The sequence below is a fragment of the Coturnix japonica genome, chromosome 2, assembly GCF_054131305.1.
Source record: "Coturnix japonica strain WE chromosome 2, WE-NBRP24, whole genome shotgun sequence".
NCBI classification, from domain to species: Eukaryota; Metazoa; Chordata; class Aves; order Galliformes; family Phasianidae; genus Coturnix; species Coturnix japonica.
The window spans coordinates 125,531,096-125,547,944 of NC_140664.1; the positions used below are offsets into that span (position 1 = coordinate 125,531,096).

At 39.7% G+C, this 16,849-nt stretch overlaps 1 protein-coding gene across 5 annotated transcripts in view; it reads left to right on the forward strand.

The window, feature by feature from the left end:
* WAC (WW domain containing adaptor with coiled-coil) overlaps positions 1 to 16,849 on the forward strand; it is a 51,658-nt gene that overhangs the window by 2,237 nt on the left and 32,572 nt on the right. For all 5 annotated transcript variants that reach the window (XM_015853212.3, XM_085538776.1, XM_015853210.2 and 2 more), the window contains exon 3: positions 103 to 298. In XM_015853212.3, the coding sequence (XP_015708698.1) occupies positions 103 to 298 (196 nt within the window). The remainder of the gene's footprint in view (positions 1 to 102; positions 299 to 16,849) is intronic.

The window sequence follows — 16,849 nt, forward strand, 5'->3', positions numbered from 1 at the left end:
AAGTGTTTTAGAAAAAAGATCTGAAATTTATGACTGATGTTAAAATGTTCTTTCTGTAACTATATCTGATGAAAATGCCTGTTCTCTTGTGATCTTTTTCAGGCTCTTAAGTACTCATCCAAGAGTCACCCAAGTGGTGGTGATCATCGTCATGACAAGATGCGAGACACCACAGATCCTTCACCACCAAATAAAATGTTGCGGCGCTCTGATAGCCCTGAAAACAAATACAGTGACAACACAGGGCACAGTAAAGCAAAAAGTGTGCATACTCACAGAGTTAGAGAGAGGGATGGTGGTGAGTTGTCTTTAATTAACCTTTCTTTAAGCGATTACTGTTTCCTCATAAAGTTCAACAGTTGTCACTCAGGTGAAGGGAGCATTGCGCTGAGCGATGTTCTTTGATGCTTGGAAGACTGCTGTGAAACCAAAAGCCATGTTTGCTTGGAAGCAGGCATTGTAACACCTGTTAGCTGTCTTATTTTTACAGGTATGAGAGTTCTGCATACTGCAACGTTCAATAAGATAAAACCATATTCTAGAGTTCTAGAGATTGACAATCTTAAAGGTTTAAGTTGCTATTTTAGTAAAAATAATTTAGTATTTCTGTAATGTAGTTATGTGCTTCCTGGGCTACACTCTGAGAATGATAAAAAATAGCTTTAGATCTGGTTGCTGTGAACTCCTAACAATGTTAAAATCAAAGATAGCACTTAGTACAGTATCTCCTGGCAGAAGCTTAGTCAGGTAGCCTCCTATCTTTTTACAGTGTAATTCAGATGATAATAGTGTGCTCAGAAGTTTTAAGCTGGTGTTATTTTCTATTTCTACCTCCTAAAAACACCTAAGAGTAGGGTTTTCCTTTTGGTAAAGGAGAGAAACAGCTGGAGGTTTAAAAAGTTTGTTACTGGGTTTGGAAGCCTGTTTTGTAAGTATTCTATTTGTTCTTTGTATTGGGTTATAAAGTATTTAGGGACAGAACTTGAGACAAAGAAGCACCAGGAAAAGTTCTCTATAAAGTTAACAGCCTGGGATGTACAGGTGTATTTATCACTGCAGTATTGTTACTTGTTAAAGTAACAAATATAATATCTTTGTGTCCTTTAGAATATATTAGTTCCATACCACGTGTACATTTATGGTGCTCAACTGTTCTTAACAGTTCTTATGTTTTCCCACTTTTGGGGCTTAACAGTAGACCACTGATACTGAGGTATTGCTTAGTAGAAGGTTTGCAAAGACTTGCAGCATTTCTTAGTACATTGGTTTTCATTGTATTTGCTCGTACTTGGAAGCACAGTAATCTCAGGATGAAATGCACATGCAAGACTGGTAGACTGCTATCACACATTACTTTCCAAGACACAAAAGTGCCTTCTCTTCCTTTTTTACCTGTACAAAGGTACTTGTCCTACCTCCTCCTTTAATTCTGTGTTCTGGTGCAGTCAGTAACCGATTTCAGTGAAGCTACATTTAGTGGAGTTATACATATATGACACTGTTTGGAGGTTGAGCCTCTATGTGGGGAGCATATTTGCTTATTTTAGTACTAAAATTGTTTTTGAGGGTAGAGAACAGATTCTAAAGCTCTCACTGAGTCTGGACTGAATAGTTGGTGAGTGATCTGAGGTGTGGATGTAGACAGTAATGATGGAAAAGGAATTATTGGTAGCTTTGTAAGTGTAAAGAACACTGTCCCACTGCTGTTAATAGAGTGAAAAATGTCCTTTATTCTATCTGAAAGTGGTCTTGTCTAAATTATATGTCAGTGGGCTGGGAGAAGGAGGTTGTATTAAACAGTTTGAGGGAAGTTACAGCCTTTGAAAGAGCATCTATGTTATTCTATTTAAAAGAAGAAATGATTTTTCTTGTGTGTTCTTCATAAGTTCAGTTTGGTGCCAGTTTTAATGTTCTAACACACACTCAAAACAACCCAAGTTAAGTACTGTGTATTGCTGAACCAAAGCTAGCCAGATGGGAGCCAGGAGAATGCCAGCTTTGTCTTCCAGAGCAACTCCTTGCAAGTTTGAAGTTGTTGCATCTTATTCTCTGTGTCCCACAAAGATTTACCAGATCTTTCTGTCAGTGTAAATTAAAGGTAGGTGTTAGAATGTAGGTGAATATGGACATGTTGCTGATGCCCAAAAGACACAGTCTGATAGTTCGTAGTGTTCTCTGTCAAATTACTCTGAGGTACTGTTTTGTTTTGTAGTATAACCTCAGTTTTGCAGGTGCAGATGTACCTTGGGGGGAATAAGAAAAACCTTGCTGTGTTTAAATGGGTAGATGGCAAGTAAAAGTTTTCATCACCGTTGTCCTGTGACTTGTTTTTCAACACGTTGCAGTGACTTCTTGGGGAAAGAAAAATAGGCTTGTTTGTAATTGCTGTACATTTCATTATTTTAAAATGAGTAGTGCTTGATTTGAAGCTGTTACAAAGGTATTATTGCCTTCCTGTGACCTGGCTGAACTTAGCAAAACAAACCTCATTGAAAATTTGCAGTTGTCATTTCCCCAGTCTGCACTGAAGCCCCAAATAAGCAATCTTCGTTTTATCTCTTAGAAATCAAATCAGAAATGTGGGGTATTACTGCTGAACATAAAGATGAATTAACCTGATCTGCTCCCTTGCAAGTTAGTGTTATAGAAGGCACTCTTAATATCACCTGTGCTAAATTTTGCTCTGGAATGCTACAAAAAGATTGGTTCATCCAACATGCTGATGGGTGCTGGAGGCTCATTTAGTCTGGATTGACTCACTTTTTTGTGGTAAGGATGGAAAGGGCTAACCCTTGTTTAAAGATTTAAGTACACACAACGTGAAAGGGCTGTGATTCAGTTGGTTTAAAATGAATAAATAAAGAAATGCTAGAACCCTCCCACTGGGAAGAGCTTTGCTGCCTATATAAAGGTATTCGTCATCATAACTTATACTGGGAATCTTTTTTAATTTGTTGAAATATATCCATAAGAAATTTTATTGCTGATAATAAATATCAATAATTGATAATTTGATCAATACTTAAGGTTTTAGAACTTAGGCTTAGAGTAAGCCCTCCATACCACACACTGAAAACAAAGCGTTTTTCATAGTTGCTTCCTACGTGGTTTCTGTGGAAAGAGAACACAGAGAGAGACATGAGTTACATTGGAGAGAGACCTCCAAGTTTATCTTGTGTTAATGGGAAAGTACATGCAAGTTTTTGTCACATCCCTTGTTTTCAAAGAGTGCTTGTAAGTCTAGCATATCAGAGTGCTGGAATAACTTTGTTCTTGCTTTCAGGTCCCTGTGCATGAGGATATTATCTGTACGTGCAAGGGTTTGAAATCTAATGAACAACCATCCCCTTTTCTGTATCTCTTATTTCTAGGTCAGCTGCTATAGGCAACATAGAATTGTAAGAGATCAGGAGTCTTAGGAGACCAAGTCATGTGTGAAGTTCCTGAGCAGTAACAAATAGGGAGTTACAGCCAGCATTGTTTACAGTGAGCAGAGCTATGAAGGGCCTTGTAAATGTGGAAGAGTGTTTCCACTAAGGAGAAAAGGGAAGTACAAAGATTTTAACATTAGAGTGCCCAGGGATGGTAGATGATCTTTGTAAGCCTTTTCAAGGGTACAAACAAGGTAATGATAATGCTGAAAGTACAGGAAAGAAAAACCAAAGCGCTCACATATGTAGGGTGGAATATGTTGGGAATGCTGTGGGGGGAGGCGTGTGTGTATATGTACATCTATCATTTAGGAGTAAAAACAAAGAGGTGGCCTTCAGAGTTTTGTTTTTAGAATGATATTTCTTTTTACTTAAAGGTTTATGTGCCAGTATGACCAACAAGTGATAGCAAAGAGATGCAGCAAAACTTCATGCAAATAAGAATAATTCAGTTTAGTTAGTTGATGTACACATTTGTTCCATACAGTGCAGATACCAAGTTTTTCTTTGCATTTATCACTAGGAGGCTTTGAAACCAATGTGTTCAAGAATTGTTGCTAGGAACTTGTGTCGTGAGTTATCCTGCATTGCTTTTAGGGGTTCCTGAAGGAGTCCGCAGGCCTTGTTGCAGAAGGAATGCTCAACAGTTGGATGCAGGAAGTGAACTTTTTCCTGTGTTAGCAACCCTCGCAGCAGAGGAGGACAAGAAACAAACTGTTGGTTACATTGGCATCACTGTGAATTAGCTGGCAGAAATAAAAGGCATTAGGGCAGGTGGAAGAGAGTGGAAGCGGCCACGGCAGCATGCATTGCAAAGAGGAAATTGAAGGGCTGCTGAAAAGAGGGAAGTCTGAGGATAGTGAAACATAGTGCAGAGCAAAGGGGTTGAGGAAGCAGGTGGTGTAGATGCTGGCCATTTAGTCAGTGCTAACTGCTCTAAGTGGTCCGTTTTCGTCAGTCACCGCTCAACTGGAATGAGTGAAGTTTGTGATTCAGATGAGAGTGTGGGTCATCCATGAAACAGGCTTTGAAAACTGCACCTCATCTCCAACATCAGAGCAGTTTATTTATTTATTTATGTATTTATTTGTAAGTGTAATTTCCAGGACCACTCAAATCTTAAAAGCTTTTTGGTTGGATTACAGGAAAAAAAAAGAGATGGGAAAAGTATTCTGTGATTTTCTTTGGGTCTAATTTGGAATAAAAGCTTTCTCGTATATCTCGCTAGTAGGAGAACCTTCGGTTGGGGATAGTTCGTTTTTAAGAGTTCGCTGTAAAAGTTTGGAAATTATAGATAATACAGTAGTAGAGAATGGAAAATAGCTTTAGATCTGCTCTGTATGCTCAGCAGTGTTTCTGAAATGACTTTTTACTGGATCGGTTCTATTAGTTTTTTATTACGATTCGGTGTTTGGGGCTTGGTTGGTTTTTTTTTACTCTGCTGTGAGAATCTCAGGAAAAAAAGGGTAAGTGTAATAATAGTATCATAAATATACCCTGTGTGTACACTCCTGTAGTTTTGATGTTCGTAACGTTGATGTTCAGAATTACTTTTGAAAACTATCTGCAAAGCTTGCTTTTAAAAAGCACACGATAGAAGATGCTTTTAGCTTCTTTCGCTAATAATAGTTGGAAAGAATTGTGCTATCAAGATGACAGTATTAAAAGCTACGGCTTTAAGGTGTGCATTTAGATGGGTGAAGTGCTCTAGTAATGAAGTTAAAGTATCTGATGTAGTTTGAAAGAGAAAGGCAATGTACTAATGGGAGACGATCCAAAGTGGGAGTTCCAACACATGGCAGCAAGTGATGCTGCTCGTTTGCAAGCTGCTGCTGCAGCCAATTCCCAAATCCGTTGGTGTGAGGATTGTGATGCTGGGAACATTATTTACCATCCTCATTTACTAGTATGTGAAATAAGAGCTGTACTCTCTAATGGCCCCGGATTAAAGTTGGTTCCTTAACTGCTGGTTGGGACATAACTCTTTTCTCTGAAGAGAAATACTGTTTCTTGACAACTTACATTTTTCTTCCTTGCTGTTTCTGCCCTCTCTGTACAGACTATACAGTAAGCCTGCAAAAGTCACTATGTTATGCAGGACTTTGGCCTCTGTTCTGCCTGAGAGAAGAGGTGATTTCATTGAAATGTGATTTGCCTTCTATATGCTGTCTTCTAACTCAGCGTGCTGTAATATCTTTGTGGTGGAAAACAGTAATTCGGGGGCACTGAGTGTTCAGTATTAACTACTTTTGCTTCTGAAGTCTACTTCTGTACAACTTCCACAGACACTTCCTGGGAAGATCTTTACTGTTGGAGTAGAAAGTGTTCCTTGTACAAGTTCTTCAGTTAAGGGTGTATGGGAAATCACAGCTTGAACCACTGATTAATCAGCTGAGGCAAGTGTTGGGTCAGCTGTGGGAGCACAGGTGAGAGTAATGTAGCTGTGCTCCCGGAAGGGGTGGACTTCAACTCCACCCCCTCTGAGACCTCATTTAAGGGCTGACCACCACTGAGGCAGCATCTCTTGGAGATCACTCCCCAGTGGAGACTGCCTCAGCTATCTGGTCCAGGCATCGACATTGGTGAGTTTCCTTTACTAATAACCTTTGACTATTTATCACCATGTTAGTCATTATCTTTATATTAGCCACCTTTAAACCATCCTCTGTTACCACCTTTACAAGGGGGAAAAAAAAGCAAAAGCATTCCTGTTGAAAAGCAGTTCTTAACAGCGATGCTCGTAAAGCTTTTGTTTTGCTAGCGGTTGGTTGCAATGTAACAATGAATTTCTGGACTTAAATGTAGCACTTGAAGAGGGAAGCATTGCACTGTGTTGAAGGTGTTAGTGTTTTCTCTTGAATTACAAGGGATGCCAAAACATGGTTGTACTGATCTGCAAATGCTTCTGCAGCAACTTCAGTACAAAAGGATTCAGTTTCCTTTCTTGAAGGCCTTTTGCCCATTCCCTGCAATGTCTCTGGAGAAATTCTGTTGAGAACTTTAAGTTTCACCAAACTTAAAAATGAGTTTGGTGAAAGAATACTGGCAAACTCTCACTGTGCTCAGGTTAACGGGTCTGAAAGAAACACTTTTGTATTCATTCCTTTTCTCTTGCACAGTACTTGATTTTTCTTCAAGCTTGGGAGATTGAAATGCAAGTTTTAAGATGATTTACACTTTATTTCTGACTAGAGACTGAGGAGAAGCGGACTCTTGGAGCAGTATTCAAGAATAATGTCCAGTTGGAATGTCTGAATTCCAAGTTAGTGGAAGGGCTGGAAAATCGTTGAGTGGATGACTGACAAGAGACCTCATTATTCATTTTTATGCTGTCTGGTAAATGGCTGTGGCTTCGACATGATTCCATGCATGCAGCCACCGTACTGTGTGTTGGAAGAGAATGAAGATACCTTAATACCTTGTAGTGATTGGGTCTGTTTGGAATAATTAGCTCCTTTCTGTGGCTGTTGTAATGAGTTGAACAGCATGTCAAAGTTTAATGCTGTAGTTTTTCTGCTGCATTTTAAAAAACATAGCCTAATTTTGTTTCTACAGCAGCAATATTGATGAAATGTAACTTAACTGCTTTGCCATCACTCAGAAAAGGGACATAGTGTGGTATGACTCAGAGCGACGCAGGCGAGGTACTCAGATGTGAACAGCTGGTTTCCAAAGCTAAATTCCTCACCTTAAGAGTGTCTGAGGTATGGCTGGAGTCTTGACAGTGCTTTTCCTAAGCTTTTATTATTGGTATTTTGATACCTGGAAGCTAATTTCTCTCTGGTGTTCCTTACCAACTGAGTTTAAACACACAGATTTTGAACCAAGCAAATACTATTTACATCATTTTACACATTGAAAACTGAGAACTTATTTCAGAACTGCTTCCAAAAGTATCATTAAGTATGTTGTTTGATTGTTTTTGCTATATGTGAGGATTTAATCTTGTACATGCATAGAAACGTTTTCCTCTCTGGGGAAGGAATTGTAGGATTGTTCATGACTTACCAGTAATCTACAACTGAATGGCAAATAATGACAACTATTCAGTAGTACAGAGCTAGCGAAGTTACGCAAAAGGGAAAATGCTGATTTCTCTGCAGCTAAAAGTGGTCTGTTGTGTGAAATGTTACAGGAAGGAGAGTAAGCATTAACAGAAGGAAAACAGCTACGTATGGTGATGACTCTATAAACAGATGTGAAACTCCTGACACAATTAAGAGCATAACTGCTGAGTGCGGTGCTAGCCAGAAAGTTACATGATCAGGGGAATATGGAGCAGCAGCAGGCAGAGATTACCTCGCAGTGCTAATGTGACAGCTACTGGAATACAGTCTCTTGTTTTGTTTTTCACAGTTGAGAAAAGATACTGACGTGGAGGTTTTCAGAAAAAAAGGCAAGGAAATGACTGCAACTGATACTTGGGCATTAGAGGGAGAGATTTGAAGAACTCTCGGTTTAGTTACAAAGGAAGCATTTAAGGGCTTATTTAATGAATAACTGCAGGGGAAAGATATGGAAAAATCAGGAGTTCTATTAGGTCGCAAACAGAGATGCAAGCACAGCCAGTTAATCTAATAAGTATTCAGTAAATAGAAAAATTGGCACAATTTTCAGTGTTATTACAGCCAATTGGAGTAACTTGACTGTGGCAATTTTTGCAGGGCTGGAAGTTGTAAAGTGGAATGACTTGGTTTTCTAAGGTTTTTCTACTGCAGAAAGCTGAACTAGCTGTTCAGAGGTCCACTGGTAGGTCAAACATTAACGTGAATATTTATAGTTTACATCTTCTAGGCTTGTGGCTTGTTCAAATTAGAATGGATTAACAATTGTTAGAGCACTTCCTAAGTATCCTTCCAGTGGTAACCCTTTGCTTTTTTGGAGTGGTTGAACTTGGCTCCTGGAATGTGAGTTGTGAGTGTGCTTTGCATTGCACTGTAGGATTTGGTCATACAGAGCGTGCTCTTTGGAGTGTGGTTCTGAGGTCAAGTGAAACTATGCTAGATCTGGCAGTGTGTGCTCAACTTGCTTCACTGCTTCATATGTTTGCCAGATTGGATTTTAGTTTGAGTTGGCCATAACCACGAGCTTCATCTGCTTGAACGCTCTAAGTATTGTGAAATGGCTTTTCTGTTTTAGACCTGCGGAATTTGCATGTGGCAAAACAAATGTAAGATTCTTAAATTTCTTGTCTTCCTCGCCAGAAGAACTTGTTGCAGAGAGGTTGACATGCTTGTTTCAGTTGCTTTCTGAAGACCTACTTATAAGGCCCTTCTGTTTTCCCCCCATGCCATCAAACGAGTTCAAAATTAAACTTAGCAATATGAAGCTTAAAGAGTAATTGGTACATTCTGTAAATAAGGATTTCTGTTTGGGTTAGGGATTATAGAATCATAGGAGAGCCACCAGCTCCTCCAACCCCTGTGCTGCATACAGGGCTGCCAACATCCAGGTCTGGTACCAGACCCAGGGCCCCATCCTACCTGGTCTTGAACACCTCCTAGAGGTGATGCTACAGATGTGCTGCACTCCTTAAACTCATCATGTGTAAATCATGAGTGTGCAGAATAATGTGAATTTGAGGAATAACTAGAGTTAAATTCATCTTCCCCTCCCATTTAGAAGCTGTTTGAGGTGTATCAGTTTCTAGTGTTTCCTGTATTTTTTTTTGTTTGCCCTGGTCAACAATTTAGAATCCTTTTGTTTTCTGAATTCTGCTACAAAAGTTTTCACTTGCTAGAAATGTAACCTGTAAGAAATTCTGTGAGCTGGAGTAGTCAAGTTACTTCTTGTAACCTGTAAGAGATTGTTGTCTTTCCTTTAAATGATCACCAGCTTTTGTATGTGTAAGACGAGGAACTGAAGATATGCAATCAGTTATGCAAATTAAATTGTTGCTGTTTTTCCTCTCCATATCAAGTGTGCTGGGGTACCTGTTTGGGTACTTGTCTAGGTCTTTGTGACCCTATAGGAAACAGAGAAGGCATGGGGTGATGGCTTGGTAGTGACTTCTGGTTCCTCACTGTCCTGTTTTCTGCTTTCTGCCCTCAGCTTTAGCTTTGAATGTGGGACACAGAACTGGGCATAGAGACTGAGATGGCTACAGGGTGAGATGAGAAGCAGCATAAACCAGGCTGCCTCTGTTTACCTTAAGATTTATCAGTTTTCTTTAAATATTAAATAAGTCAATATTGAACATCATTTTGCATTGATTTTTCTAGTATTTTAAGTTTGTTTTTTTAAAAAGCCTAGTCATGGTTTAATTCGTACAGCTTATTGCAAAAATTATAAAGAAATCTTGAAGAAAGTTCTCATAAAATTTCTTTTTTTTATTAATAATTGAGATTTTTTTTTTGCTCCTTAATTAATATGTGTTAGATGACAATAAGAAATGGCAGTATTCTGATCTTCACATTGCAGCTGTTAGTGTTTGATCAGTCCATACCTTGTGTGCTTATACTTAGGTATGTAATGCTTCAATCAAGGCAGGTCATTTTTGTGCCTTGGGAAGCTCCTGCCATAAAATCTGTGCAAGTTAACTTCATTTGATAGCCTGAAATTCCTTAAAGTTTTCCTAACTTCAGCCCATTGGGAGAGCTACCAGAAATGCAGACAGAAAGGACTCGGCTGTGCCTCCTCCAGGGCAAGTGACTAAAACCCAAAGTGCTGCCTTGTTTACTGGGGAAAAAACAGAGCTTGCAGGCACATTGCCTGTTACGTGTGTGTGAGCTCACTCAGTAGAGGTTCCTACATGGTAGGATGATTCTGAATGGGAAAGGTAGAGTCACATTGGTGATTCAAAAGGAATAAAATTAATTTGTTTGTGTCATTTTTATATGTGTGTTTTAATCCCCGGTGCTATCGAGCTGCTCTGGTTTTTAAACAAAACAAGTTTGGCCCCTGCTGAAGTAAAATAGCACCTTGGATTTCCTGTTTCTCTGTGAAGAGTGTGTCAGTGCTGGTGCTGTCATTATTCCATACGGCTGTTCTGGCAGAGAAGCTGCCGGTCAAAGAAAAGCTTGTGGAAACTGAACGTGCTGGTGAATTGCTGTAGAAACAAAGCACCATTAGGTAATACATACAAATGTTGGTTTGAGAAGTGATTTTTAAGTAAGAAAAGGAACCGTTTCTGGCTTGTGTTTAGTGAAGTGATGGCTTTATGTTTATTCTTTAACTCTATGTATGGATTCGTGATTTCAGCGCTTTTGGCTTGGGCTCCTGTGTGCTTTAATGTGCTTAATGCAGAAATCGGGGTCAGCCTTTTTGCTAAAGGAAAACACGGAGAAAATATCTGTAGTAATGGGCGTGTTAATATTAGGTTCAGTGGTTAGTGAGGGAGTGTGTTCAGTCACAATGGGATCTCAACATCGGTAAACTCCAAAAAAATCTCTTTCCCCTTTTTCAAACCTGTTGGATCTGTTGCTTTAAGAATTTCAGTATCTCACGTAAGACCTAAAAGGTGTGTTTTTGTGGAAGATGTGATACTATCATAGAAATCTGATGCACCTTGGCAAGCACTGGGCACGTCAGGCTTTTCAGAATATGATTAAGAAATGGCATTTACAGCTGTGTCCCAGTTGCACAGATGGGTTGCTTTCCCCTGGTTTCCTGTATTAAATACTGTTCTGTTTTATGTCCTTCACAAGCAGCAGTTCTTTTCCACTCCTCTCACTGGGTTTGTTACCCAGTTTGTCAGAGCAGCAGAGTTATCAATTATTCATATCTCTATCAGTAGCAAAAGCAGAAAAAGGAAGTCTGTGATCTGCCTTACTCATCTCTCTTGTATTTCAAACATACCTGCTCACTCGCAAATGAAAAAGGAAAAATGTGGTGGTTTTCTTGTTTTCCTGGCCTTCATTAAAAAAGAAATAGCGTACGTTTGCATAAACACTTCTATCCAGATGCGGTAATGCACCTTGCTTCATTTCTTCCTACCGTGTTTATTCCGTGTGTTTGCATTCCTCTGGATGATGGGTGATTTTGTGTCAGGTGTCACGCTTGAGTAACATCAGTGGGCGTGTGGATCCCTCCTGGCTCAGTACTTTGCTCGCTCAGACGCCTGCTGCTGACAGGTTAACACGGGTAATTTTCTAATCCTCTCGTTTCTTCTGAAAGAATACTGTATTTACCTGATTTGATGTGAGAAATAATTTGATCTTTTTCAAATTCAAGTGGTGTCAAGTGCATCTTCCTGGCAAAACGCTGTCTAAACTTACAACTGCAAGCTCTCTGTAATCCTTTGGATTGTTTACTTGGCTGGGGAAATAAATGAGACGCTCGGGCAGTCAGATAATCCTAAAATGCCTTTTCAGTTTGTGAACATAACTTGAGCTTTTGTGGAGAGGTCTGTTCCTCTAGTAAATGACAGAATCACAGAATCGTAGGGGTTGGAAGGGACCTCTAGAGATCATCGAGTCCAACCCCCCTGCCAAAGCAGGCTCCCTACACCATGTCACACAGGTAGGCATCCAGGCGGGTCTGTAATATCTCCAGAGAAGGAGACTCTACCACCTCCCTGGGCAGCCTGTTCCAGTGCTCCGTCACCCTCACTGTAAAGAAGTTCTTCCGCACATTCGTGCAGAACTTCCTATGCTGTACTTTCATCCCATTACCCCTAGTCCTGTCCCCACACACTACTGAAAAGAGACCAGACTCACCAAAAAGATTCTAGGAAGAGATTCTAGGAAAGCTTAGTTGAATTTTGAGTATATGTTTAAGAATTATTTAATTGGAAGGTGAAAGAATTGTGATGTATTGTGCTCCATATTTTTGGCAGCCGTTGCACGTGCCTTTATTAAGCTGTGCAGAGCATCCAGCCTGACACTATGGCTATGAATCCATCACACTGAAAGCACAAAGCTTATGTGTATAAAATGTGCGTATATATATATGTGTGTGTGTGTAAAAAACATTTTTAGGTGGATCCTTGTTATAATTGAATACTAAATGTAACTGTACTGTATGCATTTGATGTTTTTTTTAATACAGTATATATTGACTAGATTTTACTTGATTTTCACAGATTAGTTTCTGTGTAGCTGCTATTTCTGTGTTCTCGCGGTTTTTTAGAGCTGGTTCTCTGTGTATTTTGGTAGTTTTAAGTGGTCTGATCATCTCTGAACTAAAGAATCTGAGGCTTGCTCTAGAGAGGAACGTAAGTCTAGCAAGCACTGTGTGATCAGTATCAGTTCAACTCACCCTCTTGTTTTCAGAGTGAAAATGCTTAGTAGCTTTAACGTTGTTCACTCAGCTTTGAGAAGTGGTGGTACTTAGAACTTCTGAAACCATCATGGACAGTAAGAAGTCTTGCCTTTTTGGAGTGAAGGTTTGAAAATACAAGTTGTGCATCAACTTGAATCAAGTGATGCTTTTTTATCTTCCTTATTGTTATCTTTCTTATTAGTATGAAAAGTGTGGTGTTTGTTTTCTGAGTGATCTTCGTGGGTCATGCGTCTGCACCTTAAAACCTCGAATGGACTGATGATTCTAATGAGATTGTCCCAAGTGACATGGAATCTAACTCTTCCTCTGTTATGTCAGCTTCTCCTGCATGTTAGTGAAGGTGTGGATCAGTCACAGACTGTCTTCTGTTTGCTGAGTCCATCAGGTCTTTGAAAATGTGGTTCCCTGACATGGAATAGCAAGTGGCTGAGGTGCTGTCAGACTTGTGTTACCAACCTGGAATCTCTTGGGACTGTATTTCAGCACCTTGTTTGTGGGAGTGCTGTTTACTTGGGTTTCATGGCAAGGCCCTGGAAGGGAGAAATTGAGTCTGTTGTCCTTATGCTGTTCTGATCCACATTGGAGTTGAGGTAATGTCATCGTTAGTTTGTGGTAAGAGTTCTGGCTGTCAGTTTAGCACTTCTCTTGTTTTGTGTGTTATTATTGAAACCTCTTCCTGTATGAAGTACTTGCTTGAGGACAGCAGAACCTCTCTTTTGTGCTGTCCTTTACTGTATTACAGGTAGAAAAATTTACTGAGCTGTAGTCAAGAACAAAAGCATGGTTTTGCTTTATTCTCTTAATATCTTCTTAGAGTAATGTTCTTCTCTAAGTAATGCAAATGCAATATATCAATAAGTAGAGCAGAATTAAAAAGGCTTAAAATCAGTGATGCTGTACTGGGATCTTCTGGTGTCATTAGTCAGAGGGAACAGGACTCTGAATGCTGAAGTTCACAGTCCCTTCTCATACTTTCTGTGGGTAAAATGGCTTAAGCTTCTTTTTCAACTTGTTCAATCTCAAGGTCACTTGTTGTTAGTACCAATGATGTTGCTAGCAGCTGTTTGTATTAATAAATGCCCTAAATACAAAGGGAGGGAAAAATAAATGGAAATACTAGAAATTTAGTATCCACTTAGAGTTCTTTATTTCCTTTAAATTTAACTTGTAGTTTTCAAGTCCTTCAGATATGTCTCCTTCAGAAACTTTTGGGTCTTTCCAAGGTGTTCTAACCAAAAAAGTTCAGAAGGTGATTGGATGCTGCCCTATTTTAAGAGAAACAGGCACATTCACTCTAATGTTATTACTTATTACAATGTTATTATTTATTACTCAAAAAAAGGCTGCGGTGAGGTGACTTTGTCTGCCAGCGTGTTTGTGGTAGAGCTACAAATCTTGCAGTCTTCCCTTTTCTTGGTACCCATTTATGCTTTTCAGGAATGCAGTGGAAATACGTGTTTGTCCTCTTAGCCATTTTGCAAAGAACAGCTTTTGGAAGTCGGGTCTTCCAGGAGCTCACTGCACTCGCTGAACTTTGTTCATTGGACCCAGTCATTTTTGATGAGGCAGTAACTGATTTTCTTTTTAGGACAGTTTGTATTCTTTAGCCTAAAACTGAACTTCAGTGTCTGAAATAAAATTAGACAGATAATTAAGGTAATGTAAACAGAAGATAGCAAACTTGTTACATAGTACATAAAAAAAATATAGAAGATAATGTATCTTTTTAAGAATATCTTGAAGTTCTTTAAGTATGAGGAAACTCAGTTGTGTTTGAATTTCAGTAGTAAAACACTGTAAATCCTTGGCCTTCGGTGGATTAGTGCTCCCTTCTCTTCCTTTTGGAGGTATTGGTTTCTTTCTACCATTTTAGAAAGAAATCCTTATTTTAATCTGTGGGGTTTTTTTTCTGAAAAACAGCTCTGTAGAATCCTTCTCATCCTTTTTAGTACTTTGTCCCACTTTATGTACAGCTCTTTTCATAGTGGTGTCTTAGACTGGTTTCCATAAAAGCTTGTGTAAATGGTAACTTGGAGAAAAAGATGAAAACTTCCTTATGTTACTTTTATTCCCTCCCATATGGAGAATTTCAGTGAGCGTTTTGCTCAAAGGCCTCCATCAAACTAACAAAGCTGGGGGCTAAAATACACTTCAGACATCTTAGTTCAGGTGCACTTTGATAAGGCTGATTTCAGTGCTTAACTCTGAGTTTCCTCCATACAATGTCAGTACTGCTGACTGTTAATTTTTTTCTGATAACAAATAATTGTCTGTCTGTGCTGCAGAGGAAGTTCACATTCTAGTAGCGTTTCTAGCTTAACACATTTGAATACGGATTAGCTAAGAGATGGAGAGTCACTGAGCTCTGTGTGAGTATAAGTTGAATGAAGTTCCTTGCTTTGCTGCTGCCCCGTATTTCTTTCCAAATACCTGGTTTCTGAGCACAGAAGACTCTCAGGTCCTTTCCTGAATCCCTGTCACCATTGGAGACAGTGAAGGGAAAGAACTGGCCTTGAAGTTCAGCAGCAGAACTGGTTTTTGCTAGGGAGCATTTTTAGTGCTTTCTGCCCAGCTGGTAAGCATCAGTAAACTTTTATCTACACTGATACTTCTTATGATAGTTACAGTAAGAGTTACAGTATTAACAGAGTAAGTATCTTGGGAGAGTAAGTGCTCTGTGTACTTTTCAACTGAGTGAAGTTAGGGAATGTATAGTCCAGTACCATACAACAATATGCTGCTGCAGCTGCTACCAGCTTATTCTTTGTGCATGGCCAAGATCTTGGATATTTAAGGTGGTTATGAATAGATGCTTTAGTTGCTTCTTAATTTCCCTGAGCTGAACTGATGTTAGGGGAAACATTAGTTCAATGTGCAAATTACTGACAAAGTTGAAGGTATACTGTGGGATGTGATATTCTTTCTTCACCCTATGTTGTGTCTTCTCTTCAAGTCCAGCATGGTGCTGAAACCTCATTGCAGCTCAGACTGTATTTGCTTCAGTAATTTAGGCCTGGAAAGCACTTAATAAAAATTGTGCAAGTGAATGTTGGTGTAGCTGAGTATTTTTAATGCAGTGAATAGATAAAAACTGTAAGAAATGTTACAAGGGAATATCTCAAGGGGCAGTAGAGTGCTGTCAATCTTAGCAGGCCTCTTTCTGGGGTATGAAGTAATCTCAGCTATCCTACCTTTGTGATTTGGTTCTCAAGAACAGCTTGCCATGTGTGCATTTGCAGCAGATACAGCCATATGAAATGTATGGAGATTAGGCATTGCTAAGGGTATAGCTGGTATACCAATAAGAGGAACCTCCCTTCTTATTTGAAGTAGGCTTCCACATGGTGATTGCTTTTGGCCGACCATTTTCACATGGCAGACTTCAGAAGCTCCTGAGCTGTTTTTCCATGTTATTCTGAGCTAGCAAGTGTTTGCTGGGCTGGGCTGTCAAATAATTCTCTATCAACGTGTACCTTTTTGTACTGAGACTACAAGGTTTTGGTCTGTGGTTAATTTGGTGGGTCTTTAAGCCATTAATTCATATGAATTGCCTAAAGCTCTTGTTCTTCAGAGTGTCATTTGCTTCACTCTTGGAAGCTTCCTAACAGCAGGCATCATTTTGGCAGCTCCCTTCGTGCTCATTCCCTTTAAATTGTGGCACTGGTCAGATGTAGAGCAGCATTAACCATAAAAATAAATGGAGGCCTGAGGGGAGAACTTGCACCTGTGTTTGTGCTCTGTAATAGCTCTAGACACCACCAGGTATGGAATTATGCATGGCTGTTCCCAAGGCCTGAGCAGCACGTCCTGGTGACATAAGATGGGGTCTTGCTGGAGAAGCTATGATGGGCCTTGTGAAGAAACTGCTGCAGAGTAGTGCCGGGGCTGCTGTAGGCAGTGTGAGTGCCACAGCAGCTCAGGTACTGCTGAGGGGCTTGGACTCACTGCCAGGACTGGGAACACCCTCAGGAACAGTGGGAGGTGCAAAGGGAACTGTGGAGCTGTGAGAATGAGAGGGGCTGGATGTCTGTTCAGTGAGCTTGAGGGACCTGTTTAGGGGATGGATAGGACAAGCTTTAAGAGATTTCGGTGGTCTAGTGCATATGTTGCCATCTTACTCATGTTGAGAAAATACATAATGGATTATTCGATGTGGCATTGTATTTAGACCATGATTGTATTTAGAAAGTCACCAA